Genomic DNA, 20,665 nt, shown 5'->3' on the forward strand with positions numbered 1-20,665 from the left:
GGGATGTGTTTTTCTGATCTTTTTTTTCATTCTCAAGTGTTGTGGTTGCTATCAGGCAGCTGTTGGAGTCCATGGAACAGAAAGCCTTAGGAAAGATGTCCCAGAATAGAAGAAGTCAAGAACAATTCTTCTGATGTTCATGCTGTCCCTACTCCAGCTAGATATTTGACGAAGAGGAAGAATAGGGTCATTGCCTTTTTTTTCCCCTTGGGAAAAGATAAATTGTATCATGAGTTATAATTACAATTTAAATTGATTTCGGCTTACATATTAGTTTAAATTCTATTTCAGTCGCAATGAGTCCTTCGTGTAATTTTCTGTATTAAAAGAAGTTGGAGCAAGTTGGCAGTTAAGGTAGATGCATTTTATCAAGGATTTTATTTGTTTTGGTTTGGGATCAGAGAGAATAAGTATGTAGACATTGTTCAAATTATAGAAACAAAGAATGTCCTGAGTTGGAAGGAACCCATGAGGATCATCCAGTCAAGCTTCTCACCCTGCACAGGGCAGCGCCAAGAATCACACGATGTGCATTGTCCAAATGCTTCTTAAACTCTCCCAGGCTTGGTGCTGTGACCACTTCCCTGGGAAGCCTGTTCCAGTGCCCAGCCACCCTCTGGGTGAAGAACCTTTCTCAAATATCCAACTTAAACCTCCCCTGACACAACTTCAGGCCATTCCCTCAGGTCCTGTCACTGGGCACCACAGAGAAGAGGTCAGTACCTGAGAAGCAGCCATGTCCCAGACCTGTCTGTTTAGCAGACTGCTTCAAAATCTTGCATCGCTGGACACTGGGAACTTCATGGCTGCAATTTGAACATTCAGATTTTCAGCTCTTCATTAGTCTGTATGGATTCAAAGACTCAAAATCCTTGAAGATCAGCTGATAGAGAAGCCTGTTGGGTGACTCCCTGGTAGACTTGTATGACTGAGCTGGAAATATAGAAAACATGCAGTATAGAAACTATATGGAAAGAAAAGTTTCTGCACAAGAGATTTCAGTTTTCACAAATTCCAGCAAAGTATTTTGCTTTACAGCTCTAATTAGAACATTGTACAATGCTAAAGAACAATGGATTTTTCTTCAAATACCTACTTCCAACATTGATACATCAAGCTGATCATTACATGTGACAGAAGCCTTCTTGACTGCCTCTCAGCAAATACTCACCTTCAAAGCAGGAAGTTTCTCTGTGTATCTAGATTGCTGTATGGCATCAGTGAGTCTTTAAATATTAATTGAACAATGTGTATTGTGCAAGGATGGGTTAAAGGTCTGTACAACAGGTTGCTGGAAATGAAGGGCAGTTGGCAGTGTTGTGTCTACACCAGCTTTCCTTGTTGGTGCTACTGGGAAGTGAAATTCCTACACTTAACACTGGGGAATGGGCAAAAGGAAGGGAAACACACCCACTTACTTAGCTTCCAAAAACAGAAGTGTAACATTATCTGAAGAGTAACAGAAAGCTGAAGTGATTTTACTAATACTTAGAGAGCTAAACAAAAATGTTCCTTCCTGAGTGCTCTGAAAAAAAAAGTGTGTCTTTCCAGACTCCATGACTGCCTAACACCTTTCTGATCTTTGAAAATTTTACTCTGTCTTGCATTTTCTCTTCTGGTAATACTGGGCTCTTTTCAGTCTCTTGTGATTTGCACTTGCCTTGCCCTTTCACACAGAATGTGAATTTCTTCCTACAAAAATACTTCAAAGCCTCCTCAGACGTGTGTGTTAAGTAGCACTGCCATTTTATCAGACCACATCTGTTCTGGAAGAGCATTTAAAACAGTAGACGAAATCACAGTAAAGGTTATATCTTGTCTCAGCTTTACTTGTTTAATGAAAGAAATTTGCAATTATCTATATTTTATCTACAATTTATAGATAGTCAAGTTAGTTACTTAAATTTAAAACTTCAGTATTCTTAAGAAATAACTTAAGATGTGTAGTATTGCAAAAGGTCTTGTAAATATTTCAGGTTTGTAGCAGGTAAGTGTACTGAAAAAAAACCCCATGATGTACAATTCAAAGGATTCTAAAATGGGTCAAAACCAACTTTATTCTCTTTCTTTTAATTTCTAAATCAGAGAATCCCAAAATAATTATTTTCTGTTGGGTGAGTGCTAGTATTGATATGCAATCACATCACAGCATCCTTTTATTTTAAGGACAGTGCAGGTTCTGTGTTTCTGTCTTGGCCTGTTCATTTTAGGTTGGTGCAGTTTGAATCTGTCACCTTGTAAAGATTCCTTCTCCCCTTGCATTGAGAAAAGGCACAGGGTGATGTCAGCTAGTGATTTACTCTGTTCCTTTGAAAATAATAAGAAGTGATTTTAGGGAAGGTTATCTACAGAATTCCAATTCAAACCTCTGTTATTCATGCATTATGAATCAGCTTAATATCTGTTCCTACAATTTGAGCAATGATACCAAAAGGTAACCATTGTTTTTGATGTGCACGAGTTACTCCTACTCCCAAGCACATCAGTTGAAATTCTGTGGTGGAGAGTGGGTAATGAATAATACAAAATATTATTTTATTTGTAAAAGGCAAGAAGAGAAGTCTGGTATCTGACATTCTGAACACTTAGTATTTATTAGGTACCTTACTGTATATTAGTTTTTTATTAGAAGAGAGTAAGTGAGGCTTGATTTTCACAGTTTGTTTCTTGTAGCAATGTAACCATCTCCCTGCATGTTTTATTATATGTACCACTGCTGTTTTGCAGAATTTCATTTATAAAAAGACCAACTGCAGAAATTAGTGCTGCTTGTATTATTTACTTCCAGCTTTATTTTATGTTTCTCTCCGTGGAATTATTGTGTAGTGGTAGTTAAATGGTTACCTTATCTTACTTAGCTGCCTTTTTTGCTTATACTACAGTCTTTTAGCTTTGTCCTTTTCCATTCTCTATCAATCAGTAGCTTTCAAATATTTATTGTTATGTTCCTGTAAATGCTTGAATTTTACATTGAAATAGTTTTAGGGTTATGACAAAAGCATTTAGTTCAGAGAACATTTGCAACTGAAGGTTAAATGTAACATATGTCATCTGCACCTAAGCAGATTTAAAAAGCTGTTAAATTGGCACCCCTGTGTGTGCAGTAATTGAAGGTCATTTTATGACACATTTCTCCCTTTAGCTGACATTTTTTCTTCAGTTTTACTGGATGATGTGGACAGCATGGTGTTGTTGTAATGTGCCTTATTTGTACAGCTTTATTAAGGTAGTTTTAATGCAGGTATCTTGCAGACCAGACACATTAATAAATTCCAAAGATTTAAGCTGCCTTTTCCATAAAAATCTGGGTCTGATTCCTGAACTGAGCTAGCCAAGGGTTTTCAGACAGATTGCTACACCCAGCTGGCTCTCTGTCCTTATGCAGCAAGTTAATACTTATTTTACCTAACACATCTGTATGGATGGTGTCTGTGTGTATTTCACAGTCATGTATGAACAACAAACATCAGTTTCACTTTAGGTGAGTTGAAAGCTGAAGGATTTTACTTCAAAATCCCAGTTGTCTTTAGCTACAAGAAAGCTACTCTTTCAGCTTCCCTAGGCAGTCCAGAAAGGCTCACTGCAATTGCCTTGCAATCTGGCTGCTCTGATTGATGTGGTAATGGAGTTCTTGTTTGCTTGTTTGCAGTAATCCCTAGCGGTCGTTCTCAGTATCAGTATGTCTACATATGTGAATAGGAAGCTTTACATTTTTGATTAAGTGTCATGGTTTCATATTTCTGCAGGCTTGGTCACTGTATTTCAGAAGTGTGAATCAGTTTTCCACCCTGCCACATCCATGTTGTAGAAGTTGTTTTTTGATTTCTAAAGCCTAGTTACAAGCTCTTGTCACATTAAAACATGTCTCACCTTTAAGAACATGTTTTGCAGAGGTGTTAGCAAAACTATTGCATTTGCTTTTGTCTGTAGCAAGGCTAAACTCAGTTGGAACATCTAGTAGGACACAGCAATGGTGCTGTGCCCCCTGAGAGCTAAAAAATGCAAGATCCACAGCTGTCTCTACAGCATCCTTTCCCATCAGTGCTTCTGATGTGTGAGGGGCCCTTCACTCAAGGTTGTTCTTGATGCAGACTAGTGAAGCTTTTGTTCCCCTCTTGTTTTCTTCAAGCAAGTTTTCTGAAGTACAGTGCACAGCTGTTAGGGCTTAAAAAAGGGGGATTTTGTGTGCAATACAAGTTTCATTTATATTTGAAAGAATTCTTAGTACTTTAAGAAGAGAACTGATAAAGCACCCCCCTTCCAGTGGGAAAGTAAGTGCCTCACATAAGTGCCTGTTTAAAAGACTGTGCTAGGAGCTGTGTTATGAGAGTATAACTAATGTGTGGACATAAGTGGTAATGTATATGGACACAAGAGACTGGTATGCTGCAAGTTATGTAGCTGTTAAGGATGCACTGCAGTGCTGCAGCGTGTGCTGTTCCAACTGCACCTCCCTTGCAAAGTGCTAATAATTAAGTGATGTGAGTCAGTCTGCAGTGCCTCCAGTGTTGCCACTGTAGTGCTGCACAGGAATTAGATGAAGAAGAGAACATTCCATTCTGAATCTGAAGACATTCGAGGATTTTAAGCAGGATGTTGGACGCAGGTGCGGCAAAAGAAAGAGCAAGCAGAAGTGATCCAACCATGCTGCTGCAGCACTCTCCTCCTCTTCACCCTTACTCCCACCCTCTCCCTCTGCTTCTCCCCTCACCTTTCTTTCCCCTCACCCTTTTCCAATATATTTGTTTGGCTTAAATACAAAAGGGAAAAAAAAAGTTGAGACTTTTTTCCTAATTATTTCAGAACATTACTGGCCTTTGAATTATTTAATCTCAGATTTCATTTTGTTCTCTCTTGTGTTAAGGACATGCGGCCATTTTTTGCATAGAAAAGCAGTGTTTTCTAATGCCTAGAGAAAAGGGATTGGATGCAGGATTTTCATTTTTGACCGTCATCAAAAATGACTGACTAATTTTAGATGCTTACATGTAACTTCCCCTCACCTTCTGCTTCTTGTTCTCAAAGGTATATGTCTGTAATTTTATTATTAAAGGCTAAGTGAATAGACCCTGGTTGTTCATGTCCCTTTTCCTGCACTCTCCACAAAATATGCACATTCTTGGATAATTTAATAATGTTTAACTTTCCCAGAGTCTCTAGTCATCTTTCCTTAAACAATTTCCATACCTGCTTGCCTTGATCACAATCCATATATGCTTTTCTGCCTATTTTTCCCCCAGGCTTATGTGCCTTTTCTAGTACATTTATAAATACTTGGTTTTTTCTGTGTGTTCTGACATGCTTGGGTTCACTAATTACTTAGCTATGTATTAGAAAAACGGGGTTTTAATTGTTACTTCTAAAATTTGAATGCAGTTAGACGGTGCTGTTTGCTGCATGTTCTAGTTGTTGGTTTTGGTTTTTTTTTATTTTGTATGGGTTTTGTTTCATTTTAAAGCATGCCTTATCTTTACATTTTGTCAGATTTATTACTCGCCTAAAATTCTTCATCTAATTTCTTGCATCTGAGCTCAAACAGATTGGATTCTATTGTCTTTTTTGACACTACAGTGTATTGGAATGAATATAGCTATCCCACTTGTCTTCTTGATTTAGACAAGGTCTAAATTAACAAGTCACATTTCATTTTGAAAACATATGTTTGCAATTCTTCAGTATTACTCGGCATATTTCCCATTTTAGTGAAGATGGAAAACGTCTTTGTTTCTTTCTCTAAAAGATGCTTCTTGCTTTTCTCCTCATGTCTGAAGCAATTATTCCTGTAGTAGTAGATATTTTCTTTTTCATTCTTTGATGTTTTACTTCTCAGTTTAATCTGGTTATTTTTTATAGGACTAAAGTAATACTCAGAATCACTTTCACCATCTGTCTTGAAAATCTGTCTTTTCATTTTGAATTTGAAGGCAGACTGTTCATGTTATGTCAGTGATCAGGTAGAAATGACAAAGAGCTTTTCTTAAAAGAATTGATAACTTCATAACCAGAACTAAAGAAAATTAGCCATAATCTGGGTCATGTTACCATTTACTGTGAAAAAGTGATATCTATGGAAGAGAGCTTATGCAGAGTGAGCATGAACACCCAAGCTGAGGTACATCAGAATTGCTGAGAGAGCCATGGAATGAGTTGGTACCTATCCGTGCCACCTCCCCACACCTGAATTTGTGGTGGCTGACTTTGTTGTTCTTTCAGGAGCTCTTGAGTCAGACCATGTATTTCTGTCTGCTGTATTTATGTATGTATAGTGTTGGAGGTATCTCTTACCATTTGTGTATCTCTCAGTGTTACTGTAGGCGTTTTGTGGTCACAACAGCAAAAAGGCCCTGGTAATTGCATCTTGTCAGAAGTATTTCCATTATATTCCCGTTTATATACTTCTTACTCAGAAACTCCTTCTCTGTTGGTTTTAAATACATGGTGGCTGGTTTAAGAAAGGATAGATTTTTCATCAGCCATGGCACTGTGTAAATGTGTGCATTTTTCTGTTTGAGATGAGCCACTGAGTGTTCCTTATCTTCAGGCAAAGAAACAATTGCTGTCCTATTGTGTCTGTGGGTTTTTGCAAGGCTTGTCTATTTTTTTTTTAATATTCTGCATCTTCAGCTGGATTACTTAATTCACATTCCTACCATCTGTGTCCTCAAGACCTGAAATCATCAATGTTTTGTACTAAACTTGGAAATTACCGACTCCTGAGATAATCACTCCCCTCCTTTTTTGTTTCTCTCCAGTATTACACCGTGCCTTTCTCTGCATGTTTCTCTTTCCTTTTTTTTAATGTATATCAGAACTCTTTTGCTTCTCTTGAAACAACAGATAGACAGAGAAGAAAAGGGGCGTGGTTGTTGCCCTCAAGGGGATCAGTATGTGTGTAGACCTCTCCTATAGGGTGGATTACAGTCTGGTTCAGATTTAGGGGTCGGGGTCAGAGAAGAGGCATGAATTCCATTCAGTGGCATAAATGCCATTGTGATGTGAGTTTAACAGACCATCCCATCTAACTCAGCACTCATAAGGCCACACCTAGAGCACCTTATCCACTTCTAGGACTTTGCCTAGATAAGAGAAGGGCCAAGAGCAGTTTTATCAGTGTGTATAAAAGGATATGGCACTACCAGAAGCAATAGGTACAAACCAAAAGGCAGCAGCTTTCATATGTGCACGAAGTAAAACTTTTTTTAGTGAGGGCATAGGCTGCCTAGAGAGGTTGTGAGTTCTCCATCTTTGGACATATTAAAAATGAATTGATTTTTATTTCCATCTGAAGCATGCTATTATAGTTCAATAACACAAACATGTTAATATTTTCAGTGTCATTCTCTCAGGTCTGGCAGATGAATGAAGGGCTTGTGTCTTAACTTGGTAGGTTTTCTATCACATGTACAGGTACTGCCTGTGGATGGCATTTTGTGCAGCCTGGCCTAGTGGAAGGTGTCTCAGGCCATGACAGGCAGTTGGACCTAGATGATCTTTTAAGGTCCCTTCCAACTTAAACCATTCTTTGATTTACTGTAGGATTTATTGTTTTGTACTGGAAATTATGTAGGTTATTCCATTTCTAGTTTCAGATCAAATTTGAAAAGAAAATATGGCCATGATTATGGACAGCTCAGCAGAAACATCTGTTCAGTCAACCTTTGAGCAACAACAACACCAGGGAGACTGCACTAAACAAAATACCCTTTTCATTGAACAAATACTATTAAGTCATCATCTTCAATATCAAGCCTGGCCTGTTCTGTTCAGAAGCTGTGGAAAGAACCCAGAGGAGGGCACTAAAATTTGCATGAGCCATAAAAATGTCTAAAGAAAAATTACTGGACATGAGCTTTTCAATTTACCAGAGCAAAATTAAAAGTGAAAAACATCAAATTTAATACAATCAACTGCTGTATTTCATACAATAGACAACTAACCCATTAAGTCTTTTGCATACTAAAAGTTAGTATTGATTGCTGCCATAGTTCAACTGATACAAATAGAAGATGTTGTATGCATATATATGAGTAGTAGCCACAGTTATATAAAACAGACTGAAATATTTATGGACATTAAAAATTCCTTTTTCAGTATTATGCCAGCTAAACTAAATAGACATAGAAAACTTTTATTTGACAGCTTTCCTAATAACTGGCTGTTATGTGGTCCTTATCCACAGGCTTTATCTACATGATCTGTTCCTTGCAATTATCAAGGTTAGTTCAACCTCTGCTTTGATCTGATATTTGTTACCATATGGTACCACTCAGATATGACTAAATGCTGAAAAATACAGCATCTTTACTTAGCACTGAGCTGTGTAGCAGAAACACTACCATCAGAAATGCAGCCATCATTTAACAGAACTTGCAGATTTTTTGTGACAACTACATCTGCTTTTTCTTTTGACCCAAGTGTATTCACACTCATTCTCTGTTATAGACTTGCCAACTGTTAGAGCATCCTTTTAGTTTGGTCCCATTTATCACAATCTCTTTTGAATAGTAGTTGTATAAGTGGAAAAATGACTTTTAGATAGGTAATGGCATACTTGAACAGTCAGCAGTATTCTATAGGATAGGAAATGGAGAAACTTACTCAATTATTTTCATACTAGAAATACATGTGAGTTCACTTAAAAGTATTTTGCAGATGGATAGAAGTTAAGTTTTATAATTGCCATGTATTATTTAACAAGGAGAGCTCTAGCTGTGGATAACTCCTTGACATAATTGGTTCCCAGGTCATTAGCCAAAGTAGTGAGCAGGATAATGATTGTTTTGCATTCTTGTAGAAAATTTATGCTTTTATAAGTGCAAGCAGATCTTGTTAGTTTCTGAAGGATATGTCAGTCAGAGCACGAGCAGTCCAGAGACTAACAGGAGCACACATAGTAATAAGTTCTGTTTTACTTTTTAGTACCTCATACTAAAATATCAGTATGGACAAAGTATATGGCCTTGTAATACTAGTCTCTGCAGCCATTCAGTATTTCCCAATGAGAATTTCTGTCTCTTTGGCTTAATGAGAACTCTCTTCCACAGGGTTGTCACACTCAGCCTCAAGGGAGGAAGTATCTACCTTGGCTTTTAACGTGGCTCAAGCTATCAACTGCTAGTAAAAAAGTTGTTCATGAATAAGTAAGGGTCCTTCCAGCCATCATGAAGCATTACTGGTAACAGATACAATGAGTTTGTATTTGAGAATGATGGTTCCAGAAACTGAGTGTAGTCTAAGGTTCTAATTGCAGCAGGCAAGCTAAGCTATTATCTTAGGAAATCACAGTGTTTCCAAAGGTCACTGTCCAAATGAGGGGCTCTTTCAGATATGAATCATGAGCTGTGGTCAGTTGTATTTGACTGCATAGAGTGACTCCACTGGAAGGGCATTAAGAGGTTAGAAGCCTGGAAGCCAGAATGCAAGGACTGACTCTTAAACACCTTACTTTGAAATTGGAGGTTGACAATTGGTCAGAAGTTAAATAACTGCAAAAGCACTTTTAGTTTTCTTTTTAATGATGTTGTAATAGATGGCAATTTGTTACACCATCTTGAAGTAGAAAACATGGCAAAAAAGGAAAATTTATCTCATATTCTTTACACCAAGGCAAAATCAGCATCTGCTTTTCTTTTATATTGGCTAAAACTTTTTTTGGCTGTTCAGTGGTGGAGAATTCACAGCCTCTCCCAAAGAAATCTAGTGCTTCATTGTTTTGACTGATAGAAATCTTTTTCCTCGGGGTCTGATCTGAATCTCTCTTGTTGCAATTCTGACTGGTACTCTTTGTTCTTTTTGGCATCTACATGTAGAGTGTGGAGATTGCTGTGTTCCTGTTTCTTTTTCTTGAGAAACAGCCCATAATAATGCAGTCTTTGTAGACCTAGTGCCTTAAGTCTGTTCTTAGCCTCATTTGTCTCCTTTGCATTTTGTATGGGTTCTGAGTTGCATCAGTCAGAACTGAATGTATTGCTCCAGCTCAACTGATAACTAACACCAAGGAGAGCAAAACTAATTTGCACAGTACTCCTGTTTCTAACTTAGTTGTGCTCACCTTCTTTGCAATGGTTTACTAATATTCAGTTGTGAACAGTCCATCACTACAAGTACTTTTCTACAGAACCATTGCATAGCCACTTATTTTCCTCATTTTGCATTTCTCTAGTTCTGTGTTATAAAAGAGTGTCAAACTTCATATTTGCCACTATTGCAATGCCCTGCTTATCCCTGTTGTTTCCAAAGTAATTCACAAAACCATCAAGAGAATTCTGATGCTCTCTGTACATGTTCTCTGACTGATAGTATTTTCAAATTACTTCCATCTTTTTATCATGCCTCTGAATACACAGACTCCCAGTTGATAATAAATAAACAATAGTTCCCTAAGTAGAGCTCTGAGTAGTTCTTTAGTGACCTAATTCCAATTTATATATCCTGGCATTGCTTGAGAAAATCTTAAGCAACTCTGCATAGTTATGATCAAGATACACAACTTGTGCTGCTTCTCTTCTATCGCAAGGCCATTTATGCTGTCAGAGAGAAAATAGACTGATCTGATGTAACCTACTCTTGACAAATCTACATTGGCTGTTGCTCAACTCCTGGTTAATTTTCAGGGAGTAGTGTATGGTGTGATAGCTTACACAGGTTAGTGGTGGACTTGGCAGTGCTGGGTTAATGGTTGGACTCAGTGGTGTTACAGGTCTTTACCAACCTAAATGATCCTATGATTCTATCTTGTGCTTTAACCATTGCACATATTTCCCAAAGCATGAATACAGAGGGAAGAAGCAAGTTATTTAAACACAGGTTTCTTGGGTCAACTGAGAGGCTAGCACTTTGACTTCTTCAAAATGTTTAAAGTCCCATAGATTCTGGGTTGTGTCTGCTCAGAATGTGTCCACATCAGTATCTTAGGACAGCCTAGAGTATCACAAAAAAGAATGGGTTGTCTGTGCATAGGCCATGGAGTTCTGAAGCTGGCTAAGTCTGTAAGTCCTTAGCTGTTCCTATTCCCTTCTTTACACACATATGTGCTATATATGTATAACTAGCGTGTGTAAGTTTGTACTCATAATTTCTTCAAAATCCATTTTTTAACAGTTCTGAAATAGATGCGTATCTGGACATTTAACAGGCTACACTACAATGATTTGAATGCATTTAAGTAATATATGTTGAGCTCCTTGCCTGTTCAAAGGGTCAGTTCTGACCCTTTTGCCTTTTGTTGCTGGAATTAATTGTATTAAGCACCTCAACCCAGTAGATTTGTGGTCAAGATTTATGCAAAGAAAGGGGAAGTTTTAACATTAGCTTTGTCTCTGTATTCCTCTAGTATTCCCCCAGTGTTGCACAGTATACTTTTTCTTTCATCCTCTTCTTACTTTTAATGTACTTACACAATTATTTCTTCTGGAGTTTGATGTGTCCCTTTCCAACTGTGTCTAATTTTGGCCCATTATACCATGTTCTGCTGTGGTATTCTTCCTTAGTAAGTTGACCTTGTTTCCATTCCCTACATGCTGTGAGATCAACAGTGAGATCCTAACTAAGACAATGTGGTCTTATTGTACAATCCCCATTACTCCTTTGCAGGAGGCTTTGCACTCCATGTGGTCAGCATTGTTTATTTAAAGAACTGTGACAGTTTTTTGGTTTTTTGTTTTTTGTTGTTTTTTTTTTTTTTTAACTCCTTTTTCACTAGCACCATGTTCTTCGGGAGTCTTCCAGCAAATTCTGCATTTAGGGAAGTATGCCTACTTAAATCATATTTTTACAATTCTTTTGTCATTTCTTTCTTTTCTTCTTTTTTCACAAACAAGCCTAATCTTTTATATTACTATCAGTCATGAATTATCAGATCATCATTTTACCACTGAAGTCAAAAATGTCAATTGTCAGCTAAATCTTCCAAGTCCTCCTACATACCATTTGCAGTTCTTGCACTAGTGTTCAACCATCAAAGACTGAAATAAATGTACCACTTCCATCACATTATCCTCTTCTTTAACCCCTCCTTTTATAAATAAATGTATTTTGGCAGTGGATCACAGAACAGGATTTATTTGAATTTGATTTGCCCATACTATTGGGCTGTGTATGTAAATACAGCATTCAAATTCTGAAGAAACAAAAAAGTCTGTCTATAGGGCATGTACCTTTTCTCCACAAAGGCTGTTTGCAATCACTGCTTACCTGTTGCCATATCTCTAAACCTTCTTGGGTCATCACCATGTGTTGAGAATGACAAAGCCATTCTGCCTTTAGGATCTATTAAACCACCACTTCATTATCAGTATATGTCTATCATTGCTGATAAAAATACCAACAAATCCCTAGGTTCCATGATGATTCCTACAGCCTCCTTGTCACTTCTGATCCACTCAGTCTCATGTCTGGATATATTTTTAGGGTGAAGGTGGAGGGACATCATGAACAATGAAAATGGTAGGTTTTGCAGGTATCATACCTACCAACACCTTCCTGAGGTTCATCACACAGTCTCTGTTGTCCTCATTCCCTCATTTCAGACGATGTAGGTCAAGTCAATACTTGAGCATAAAGCTGTCTAAAGTGTCTGCCTTCAGAATGTCAGTCACTAAAGTTGCTGTATCTTCAGATGCTCCATCTGCACTGTACAATAATCACAGTCAGTGGAATGCTGCTGCCCAGCACTGGAGAATCAAATTTGTTATAAATTCGTGTTACAAAACAGCAGTGGTGTCTCTTCGCACACATAAATACAATGTTACGTTTCCTGTGTATTATAAATGCTCCTAAATTTTTCATTTGTAATATTTCAGAATCTTTAATGCAAAAGCATCAAAATGTATTTTCTCATATCTTCCTTCTTTTGTAGATGATTTCTTTTACGTACCTGGGGGAAAGTATGTGAATTATAGGCTTGTTCTTCCCGCAGATAAAATATAGAGATAGTAGCAATTTTTAGAAAGGGTGTAAAAAATGAGTGATACTGGACCCTTCATTTAGATGAATCTTCACTTCCTTTGTTGATTTTTTGATTGCTTTTGTATTTGTATTTTTGGTTGGTTTTGGTTTTGTTTGGTATTTTTGTTGTAAGGCTGAGAGAATTGGGATGGCTGGGCCTGTGAAAAAGATAGGGGAAAACTTCTTTGCAGGACGTGTTGCTGTGGGACTGAGAGGTAATGGTTTTAAACTGGAGGAGGGCTGATTCAGATTAGATATAAGGAAGAAAGGTTTCTATGAAGAAACCTGAAACAGGTTCCCCATGGGGATGGTGGATGCCTCATGCTGGAAACTTTCAAGGTCAATTTGGATGAGGCTCTGAGACACCTGATGATGAATGTGTCCCTCTGATAGTTCACTGTGTCCCTGCTTATTGCAGAGGGGTTGGACTAGGTGACCTTTAAAAGGTCCCTTCCAACTCAAACTATTCCATGACTCTAGTCAATTGGCATGATATTCGCAAATAAGCTTCCATGTAAAATACAGTATACTACACAAGAACTGTGTACAGTGGGTCATTAGACATTTTATTAATACATTAGGATAATTTTGAGTCATTTGAAAGACACATAGAAATAATAGATTGGCTAATTCCTTGTCTTCCAAGATTCTAGCCAAAATCAGATAACCTACCAGTATACACCTATGCAGCAATTGCTGTATACTTACTAAACACCAATGTGCATCTTCAGGTTGAGCTAAAAAAATAATCCCTGCCTTATTTTCAGAAGAGAATTTTCAGTGGAACTTGGAGGAAAATAATTGAAGTAGTTGTTCTAGAAAGGTTACTCAGTTCGTTCTGATAAGAGTGTTTGTTGAGTCAAACAGGTTTACTTTGTAATGCAAATTGATGCTGGGTTTTAACAGATATGTTTTGGGGTTGGATGGTTTTTTGTTTGCTTTCAATAAAAAGAGGAACTTTCAAAAGCCATTGTGAATTCTGCGTGAAAGTATTAATTAGGAAACATAATTCTAGCATTGTGCTTAATCAGAAAAACCCAGAAATTTAAAGCCCAACACAGTGAAACATAAACTTTCCAAGAAGTGTTTGTTGTTCCAGCTCATTAACACACTGTCTCTGTTGGACAGCATTTTTTAAATACCATAAAAATTAACAGTGTATTTAAGAACTGCTTTATTGGCATGTTTCTCCAAATTCTAATTTAAAGCTGGTGGTTAATTGTGCTGTCTCTATCATCAGAGCTTAGAGAAGTGAATACACTCCATGGCTTCAAAATTTCCACTTTAACTTGTTGATTCAGGTGAAAATACATTCTCCAAGTGAAATAAGAAAATATTTCAGTGGAGGCTGTTAGCTAACATTATAAGAGGATGACCTCTTAGTCCTTCAAAGTTTAACAGAGCATAAAAGATGTTAGCCTGATTTCACATGACTATGGTATTGAGAAAAAAACATAAAACATCTTTTTTAGTTTTGTTGTTTCTGATGGACTCTTTCAAAACAACTAGACATAAAATTACTTGGGTTTTGTCTGTTCCAACTTGTTCAAATTGTTTCTCACTGTGTAGAAATCTTTAAATGAACTGAAAATGGCTAAATGATTGAACTTTTTGTTAACTTAGTTTGGGTGGCAGTATCTGCTTTCTGCATAGTGCTTTATTCTTTCTAGAACATTTTCAAAATTTCTGTTTCATTTGCTTTATCTCTTTGGCCATTATGAGTTTCTTTAACGTTTTTGTCCTCATCCTTTTCTCTTTGAGCTTTTTCTGGTTGAATAAATCCTTCCTGTTCCATTCACAGCAAATGTTTTCTTTGATCTCAAATTCCTAAGCAAGCTGGGCGAAGTCACTGGGGCTGCTCAACTCTTTGTTTCTTCCATTTTTAACATTAGTGTCCATATGTGTACCAGGTCTGGATAATGATGTCTACTTTCATACATCCCTCTATAATGTTTAAGCCTGAACTTATTCTTTAATGTCATGTTAAAATAGATCTTTGTAAGCTTCTCCTCTAAGTAATTAGTATGTTTCCACCTTCTGTGTCATTAGATGCTCTTGTGTTTAGATTTTGGTTGTCCTAGCTGCATAAATCTTCCATGAATTATGTAGACCTGTGAACACGGGCCTCTGGAAAGGCCCTTCTCTGCCAGATCGTCAGTGGCAATGACTACCATGCAGTCAGTGGCTTCATGTTTAGTTTGTTATTCTTACATTTCTTAACCTTAGCATCTCTAACATCATCTTTTCAGTCTTGTGGACATAGTTCCACAGTATTTGTAAGCTGCTTCAGTTCATACCTAAAGTGATCAATGAAGTATGCATCTGGTTTTTTATACAGTTTACAAGTGGACTGTTACTCCATTGTTAGTTGACCTATAATATTTTTCTTCTTAGGTAATCAATATAATTCTCCCTTTTTGCTATTCTTTTGGGAGTTTGTTTCCCCTTCCTTTTTTTGTTTTACAGATACTTACTACTTGGCATTTTTTTCTGGTCCACAAGAACTAATGACCTTTACCCATAACCTTGCTAACTGTCATTTGCTTTCTATTCTGAAGTTCCAGCCTATGCTTTTTTTCTCAGGTGAACTAGATCACATTTGAATTTGTTTGAACCTTTTCCTAGCATTTAGCTTGGGGTTCAGTTTCTTTTTGAAATTTTGTTAGGAGATTTGCACCCAGAAACTTGGCGCTTTTTTTTTTCTGAAGTATATTGGCCAGCAAAAATAAAAGGTGGGGTAACTCTTCCTGCAAGGCTTGATTTTCTCCTGTCCTTACAACAACAGGGTTACAATGAAGCTAATACTGTTCTTCTTGTATTCACATGGTAATAGAACTTGGCAGTCTTTATAATGCTCTTCATTTATACAGTCTGGTGAAATAGCTCAATCACACTTGGCTGCAGTTTCAAATTATGTTTAATGCAATTTGATAGTGGATTGCTGCTGACAAGTGGCAATCTCTTTCCACCTATTGTGGTACATTCCAGCTTTGCATGAAATCTAATAGAGGTGTGACCGTGTGACTTTAGAATAAGTTGGATAATTTTGCTCATTTAACAGAAAGTTATTGTCCACAAATCATTACTTTCCTATGAGATCTTTTCATCTGGCTGGTGATATGGCTACACTGTTTGTCAACAGCTGAGCCATGGAGTTTCCGGAGTCTATACCTTTAAGACACAGCCTGCAGTTAAATGTGGTTAAATATTATTAGAATTTAATGTTTGTATGACTATTTTTTCAAAACATTGCTAGGCTTAGAGAAAAAGTCTTTAATTTAATGAAGATTGGAGTAGAACATATGTCAGCAAGTGAGTGTTTACATTTCATTTCCTTTTATGTTGAAACTAAGGTAGCTTCCACACCTTTCTTAGAGGAACAAAGAGTTGTTTGTTTAGTAAGTTGTGATTCTTTTCTTTGTGACTTTGCTGACTTTGTGATCTGACCTTTCTAGAAAATTGTGTAAGTGCTGATTTTGACTATATATTGGTTTGTTTGTTCAGGTGCAGGAGGGACTGGTATTTAAAAGTCCCTCTTTTATGTATTAATTCTGCAATTTAAGTATTTCTGGCAAAACTCATTTGTGCAGGAAGAAGATAATGTGTCATAGTAGTTTGATTTATACAATAAGTGCACGCCTTTCTCACCTCACTGGTTTTATTATCTTGCTGCTTCTGCTGCATGTTTCACTGTTTCTTTCCAGTTTTCCTCTAGTTTCAGCATTAGTCATAGCCTACCTGTAATTAATATGCATGTGTTCCATAACCCACATCAGGAGATGTACAGAAATGTTACATATCCAACCCACTTAAACCCAACTTCTCTGACATGTTGGCGAAACAATGCCATATAGCAGGAAAGCACAGGCAGCAGCTCTGTAAGTTCCTATCCTGCTGAGGAACTCTGTACCACACACATATTTTCTTATTGTAATCAAATGCCTTTAGGAATGCCTGTTTTTCAGGGTCCATGCTAATTGCTATTTCTCTGGTTACTACTTCACATCTTTCTGGTTTACTCCTCTGAGATAATTGGGACAGGATATCAGCTAGGCAATGAGTAAATTAACAAAGACTTCTTGAAATAGGGCCTCTATTGTCAGTGAAATACAGAGCTCCATGAGGTAACTGCATTGAAGTATCATTCAATGTTTCTGGCATGCCTGTGTCTTTCTGGCACTTGTTTGAAACAGGCACTGAGAACTAGGGGATATTACTTAGCTAAAACATCTGTTAATATGCTGGAAAAGTGCTGGATTTTACTGCTGGATTACAAATAGTGTTGTCATACATTTATCTCTTACTTGGAAGGATGTAAAATAATGAGAGTGCTTGTTCTAGCAACATTACCTCTACTGCTGTTTCCTCTCTTTTTAATTTTCTGGGTTTTTTTACTGTGTATATTTATTATGCTAGAGGTGATACCCACTGCTGATTTGTTTCATATAATTACTTTTTTCAATTATTAAAATTCTTTTGGAAACAGAAATATCCTCACAAGCCTGAAGATGTGCGCTAAGTTTTGTGGTAAAAGACAACTCAGTAGTTGAATTGCTGTTAAAAATTATTGTGGAAAATACTGTGATTAAGACTTTTAATGTTGTCTTATTGTTGCATAGTTGACAGATGTAGAAAATACAAATAATCCTAATCTTCTTCCACAGATTTTACTTTTGATGCCTATAAAATTATGAGTAGAGCTGTTTTCAGTTTCACTGATGAGTTTATATCAGTTATTTTCTTAAGAAATGGCTGTCATCCACTCTTTAGCCAATACAGCTTATTAGCTAGCATGAGTATTAGGTTTATTTAGAAACACCAAAGTTACTGTCTTCATTGCATTTAATTAATTTGTTTTGTACCATATTATAGGCAGATGCACAAGTACAATAATGATCTTGATTTTTGATTGTGTACAATGCCTCTAGACATAGTCTCAAGACAGGGCTGTGATTAAAGCACATCAATCACTTGTGAACTGAGTTATCATCAGTAACACTTATGACTGAAGAGAGCACATTGATGCTGGATTGGTTCACTCCCATTTACAGTAACGACTAGCATGAAAATGTTGTTTTAGTAGCAGTCATTTTCTGTTCTTCCCACTGCCTACACTTCCCCCATTTCCCCTAATTGAAACTGTGTTTTGATGTGATCTCAGCTGACGCTGTTTCTGACACTGTCTTCTGCTACCATCGGCTTATTTTCTAGATGGGGAGCGATGGAGTTTTGCGCCTCAGTAGCTCCGCTCTAAATAACGAGTTCTTCGCCTATGCAGCGCAAGGGTGGAAACAGCGACTGGCAGAAGGTAACTCTCTGCTCTCAGGTCTGCCCGAGGTTAATTGTTTATATGAAGAGTGTCTCTTTTTCTACATTTGAGAAATACTTTTAGAATAGAAACTGTAATAGACCAGTAATTCAGCAAAAGAGAAATTGCTGATTCCATTTTGAATTCAGAGTACATTTTTGCAGCTTGCTGTGGCAGCTTATTTTGACAGTTTAAAAAAACCCAAGTATTTTCGTCACTGTCAGCCTTGGAAACTTGAATGCATGCAACTAAACCCTGCCAATATACCTTTGAAATACTGATGGTATATGGTAAATTAAATCTTTCTATGTCACTCTCCCTTTCGGTTTTCATTAATTTCATTTGGCATTGTTGGATGATTGTATCAGAAGTCACTGTGCATCATCATTGTATTTGCAATTTATAATTATCCATATTAAATTAATCCTTGACAACTTTTATTCAATATGTTAGTATTTGTTTTTTAGGAGAATTTACACCAGAAATGCAGTTGCGCATCAGACAAGAGATTGAAAAGGAAAAGAAAACAGAACCTTGGAAAGAAAAATTCTTTGAAAGGTTTTATGGTGAAAAGTAAGTACTGAAGCAAATAAAAGGATTTTTTTATATTGTCTTTTAGGAGGAAATGAAAATATAATTCTATGCTTCACATAGCACGGTCATATGCTGTAAAACTTAATAAAGCAGTTATCAAGAGCAGTCATTCCCCAATATAAGAAGTTGTGGGTAGAATTATAGTCGTGTGTCTGCACTTGCATTACAATTGCATTTTTAAAGAGTCATAAGTCATCCATAAAAATTCATTGCAAAGAGAGCTTAAGACACAAGCATGTGAATATTTTTTAATTATCTTCAAAAGATAGCATTAGGGCAATTCCTCCCTCCTGCAAAATATAAATACAGCTTCTACAGACAAGAAGACCAGAAGCAATATTTCTGTAGTATGTTTTAATTTGTCTTATTTTTTCTAAGCTAGTTGCTACTAAAATCAAATAGTTTTTTTATTTTTTGACTGAGATGGCCCATTGGCCTGAGAAGAATATATGAATATATGACATCAAAAAATGCTAGCTAGAGACAAATGAAAGTGACAATGACTTAATTTAATTTAGAAGTGAGATGCAAAGAATAAATAAATACCTTTAATGGAGTAAAATTAAATATCACTCCAGGTGCACAACTGGGGTGAGTCAGCACCATTTCATTGATGATGATGATACAGAGATGGCATTCTTCAGCAGCTGAATACTCGGTGTTTATCTTCTTTTAAAAAACAAAATTTGAGGAGATTAACATCTTCTTAAAATCCAAGAATTTTCCTTTTAGAAAGTGTTTTTAAAAGCCAGTTCATCAATACTTAGAATTATATCTCTGTTTTTAAAAATACTAAGAATTTACTATAAAGTTTAAAGTAGCTATTTAACAGTTACTGGGTTTTTTTTGTTTTGGTTTTTTTTTTTTGTTTTTTTTTTTTTGGTTTTGTTTTGTTTTGTTTTTTTACTTTTTTTAAGTATTTTTTAATTATATCCCAGAATCACAGAATTGTAAGGTTGGAAGGGATCTGGTCCAAGCTTCTTGCTCAAACAGGGTCATCCAGGGTCATCATTGAGCATATGGCACAGGATTGCATTCAATCAGTTTTCCAGTGAGGAAGACTCCACGCTCACTCTGGGCAATCTGTTCCAGTGCTCAGCCACTGCATCGTGAAGTTTTTCCTCACATTCAGGTGGAATTTCCTGTGTGTTAGGATCTGCCCATTGCCTCTTTTCTAAGTGCCTGGCACCACCAAGAAGAGCCTGGGCCCATCCTCTTGACATTCTCCCTTTAGGTACTTAGGTACTATAGAAATTAATGAGGTCTCCTTTCAGTTGCCTCTTCTCAAGGCTGAGCAGGTGCAGCTCTCTCAGCCTGTCCTCCTAAGAGAGATTCTCCAGACCCTCAATCATCTTTGTTGCCCTCCACTGGACCATCTCTAGAAGCTCCATGTCTCTCTTGTACCAAGGAGCCAGAACTGGATACAGCACTCCACCTGTGGCCTCTCCAGGGCACAGCAGAGAGGCAGGAGTACCTTCCCCAGCCTGCTGGAATGCTCTTTGTAATGCTTCCAGAATACTGATGGCCATCTTGGTCACAAGGGCACTTCTGGCTTGTGGACAGCTCATTGTCCGCCAGGACCTCATGTCCTTCTCTGCAGAGCTGCTTGCCAGTAGGTCAGCCCCCAGCCTGTCCTGCCTGGAGTTATTCCTCTCCAGATGCAGGACCCTGCCTGTCTCTCCCACCTCTCAGGGTCCTTCTGAAGGGCTGCACAGGCTCTGGTGTATCAGCCACCTATCCCAGCTTTGTGTCGTCAGTGAACTTGCTGAGGAGGCATTTACCCCTTCATCCAAGTCATTGATGAGTAAGTTAAACAAT

At 37.3% G+C, this 20,665-nt stretch overlaps 1 protein-coding gene across 1 annotated transcript in view; it reads left to right on the top strand.

The window, feature by feature from the left end:
* Positions 1-20,665, top strand: part of ASXL3 (ASXL transcriptional regulator 3) — a 281,945-nt gene that overhangs the window by 244,209 nt on the left and 17,071 nt on the right. Inside the window, exons 10-11 of the mRNA XM_041399225.1 lie at positions 18,157-18,253; positions 18,721-18,826. Coding sequence (XP_041255159.1) covers positions 18,157-18,253; positions 18,721-18,826 — 203 coding nt within the window. The remainder of the gene's footprint in view (positions 1-18,156; positions 18,254-18,720; positions 18,827-20,665) is intronic.

The sequence above is a fragment of the Onychostruthus taczanowskii genome, unplaced genomic scaffold, assembly GCF_017590055.1.
Source record: "Onychostruthus taczanowskii isolate IOZ18803 unplaced genomic scaffold, ASM1759005v1 scaffold16, whole genome shotgun sequence".
NCBI lineage: Eukaryota > Metazoa > Chordata > Aves > Passeriformes > Passeridae > Onychostruthus > Onychostruthus taczanowskii.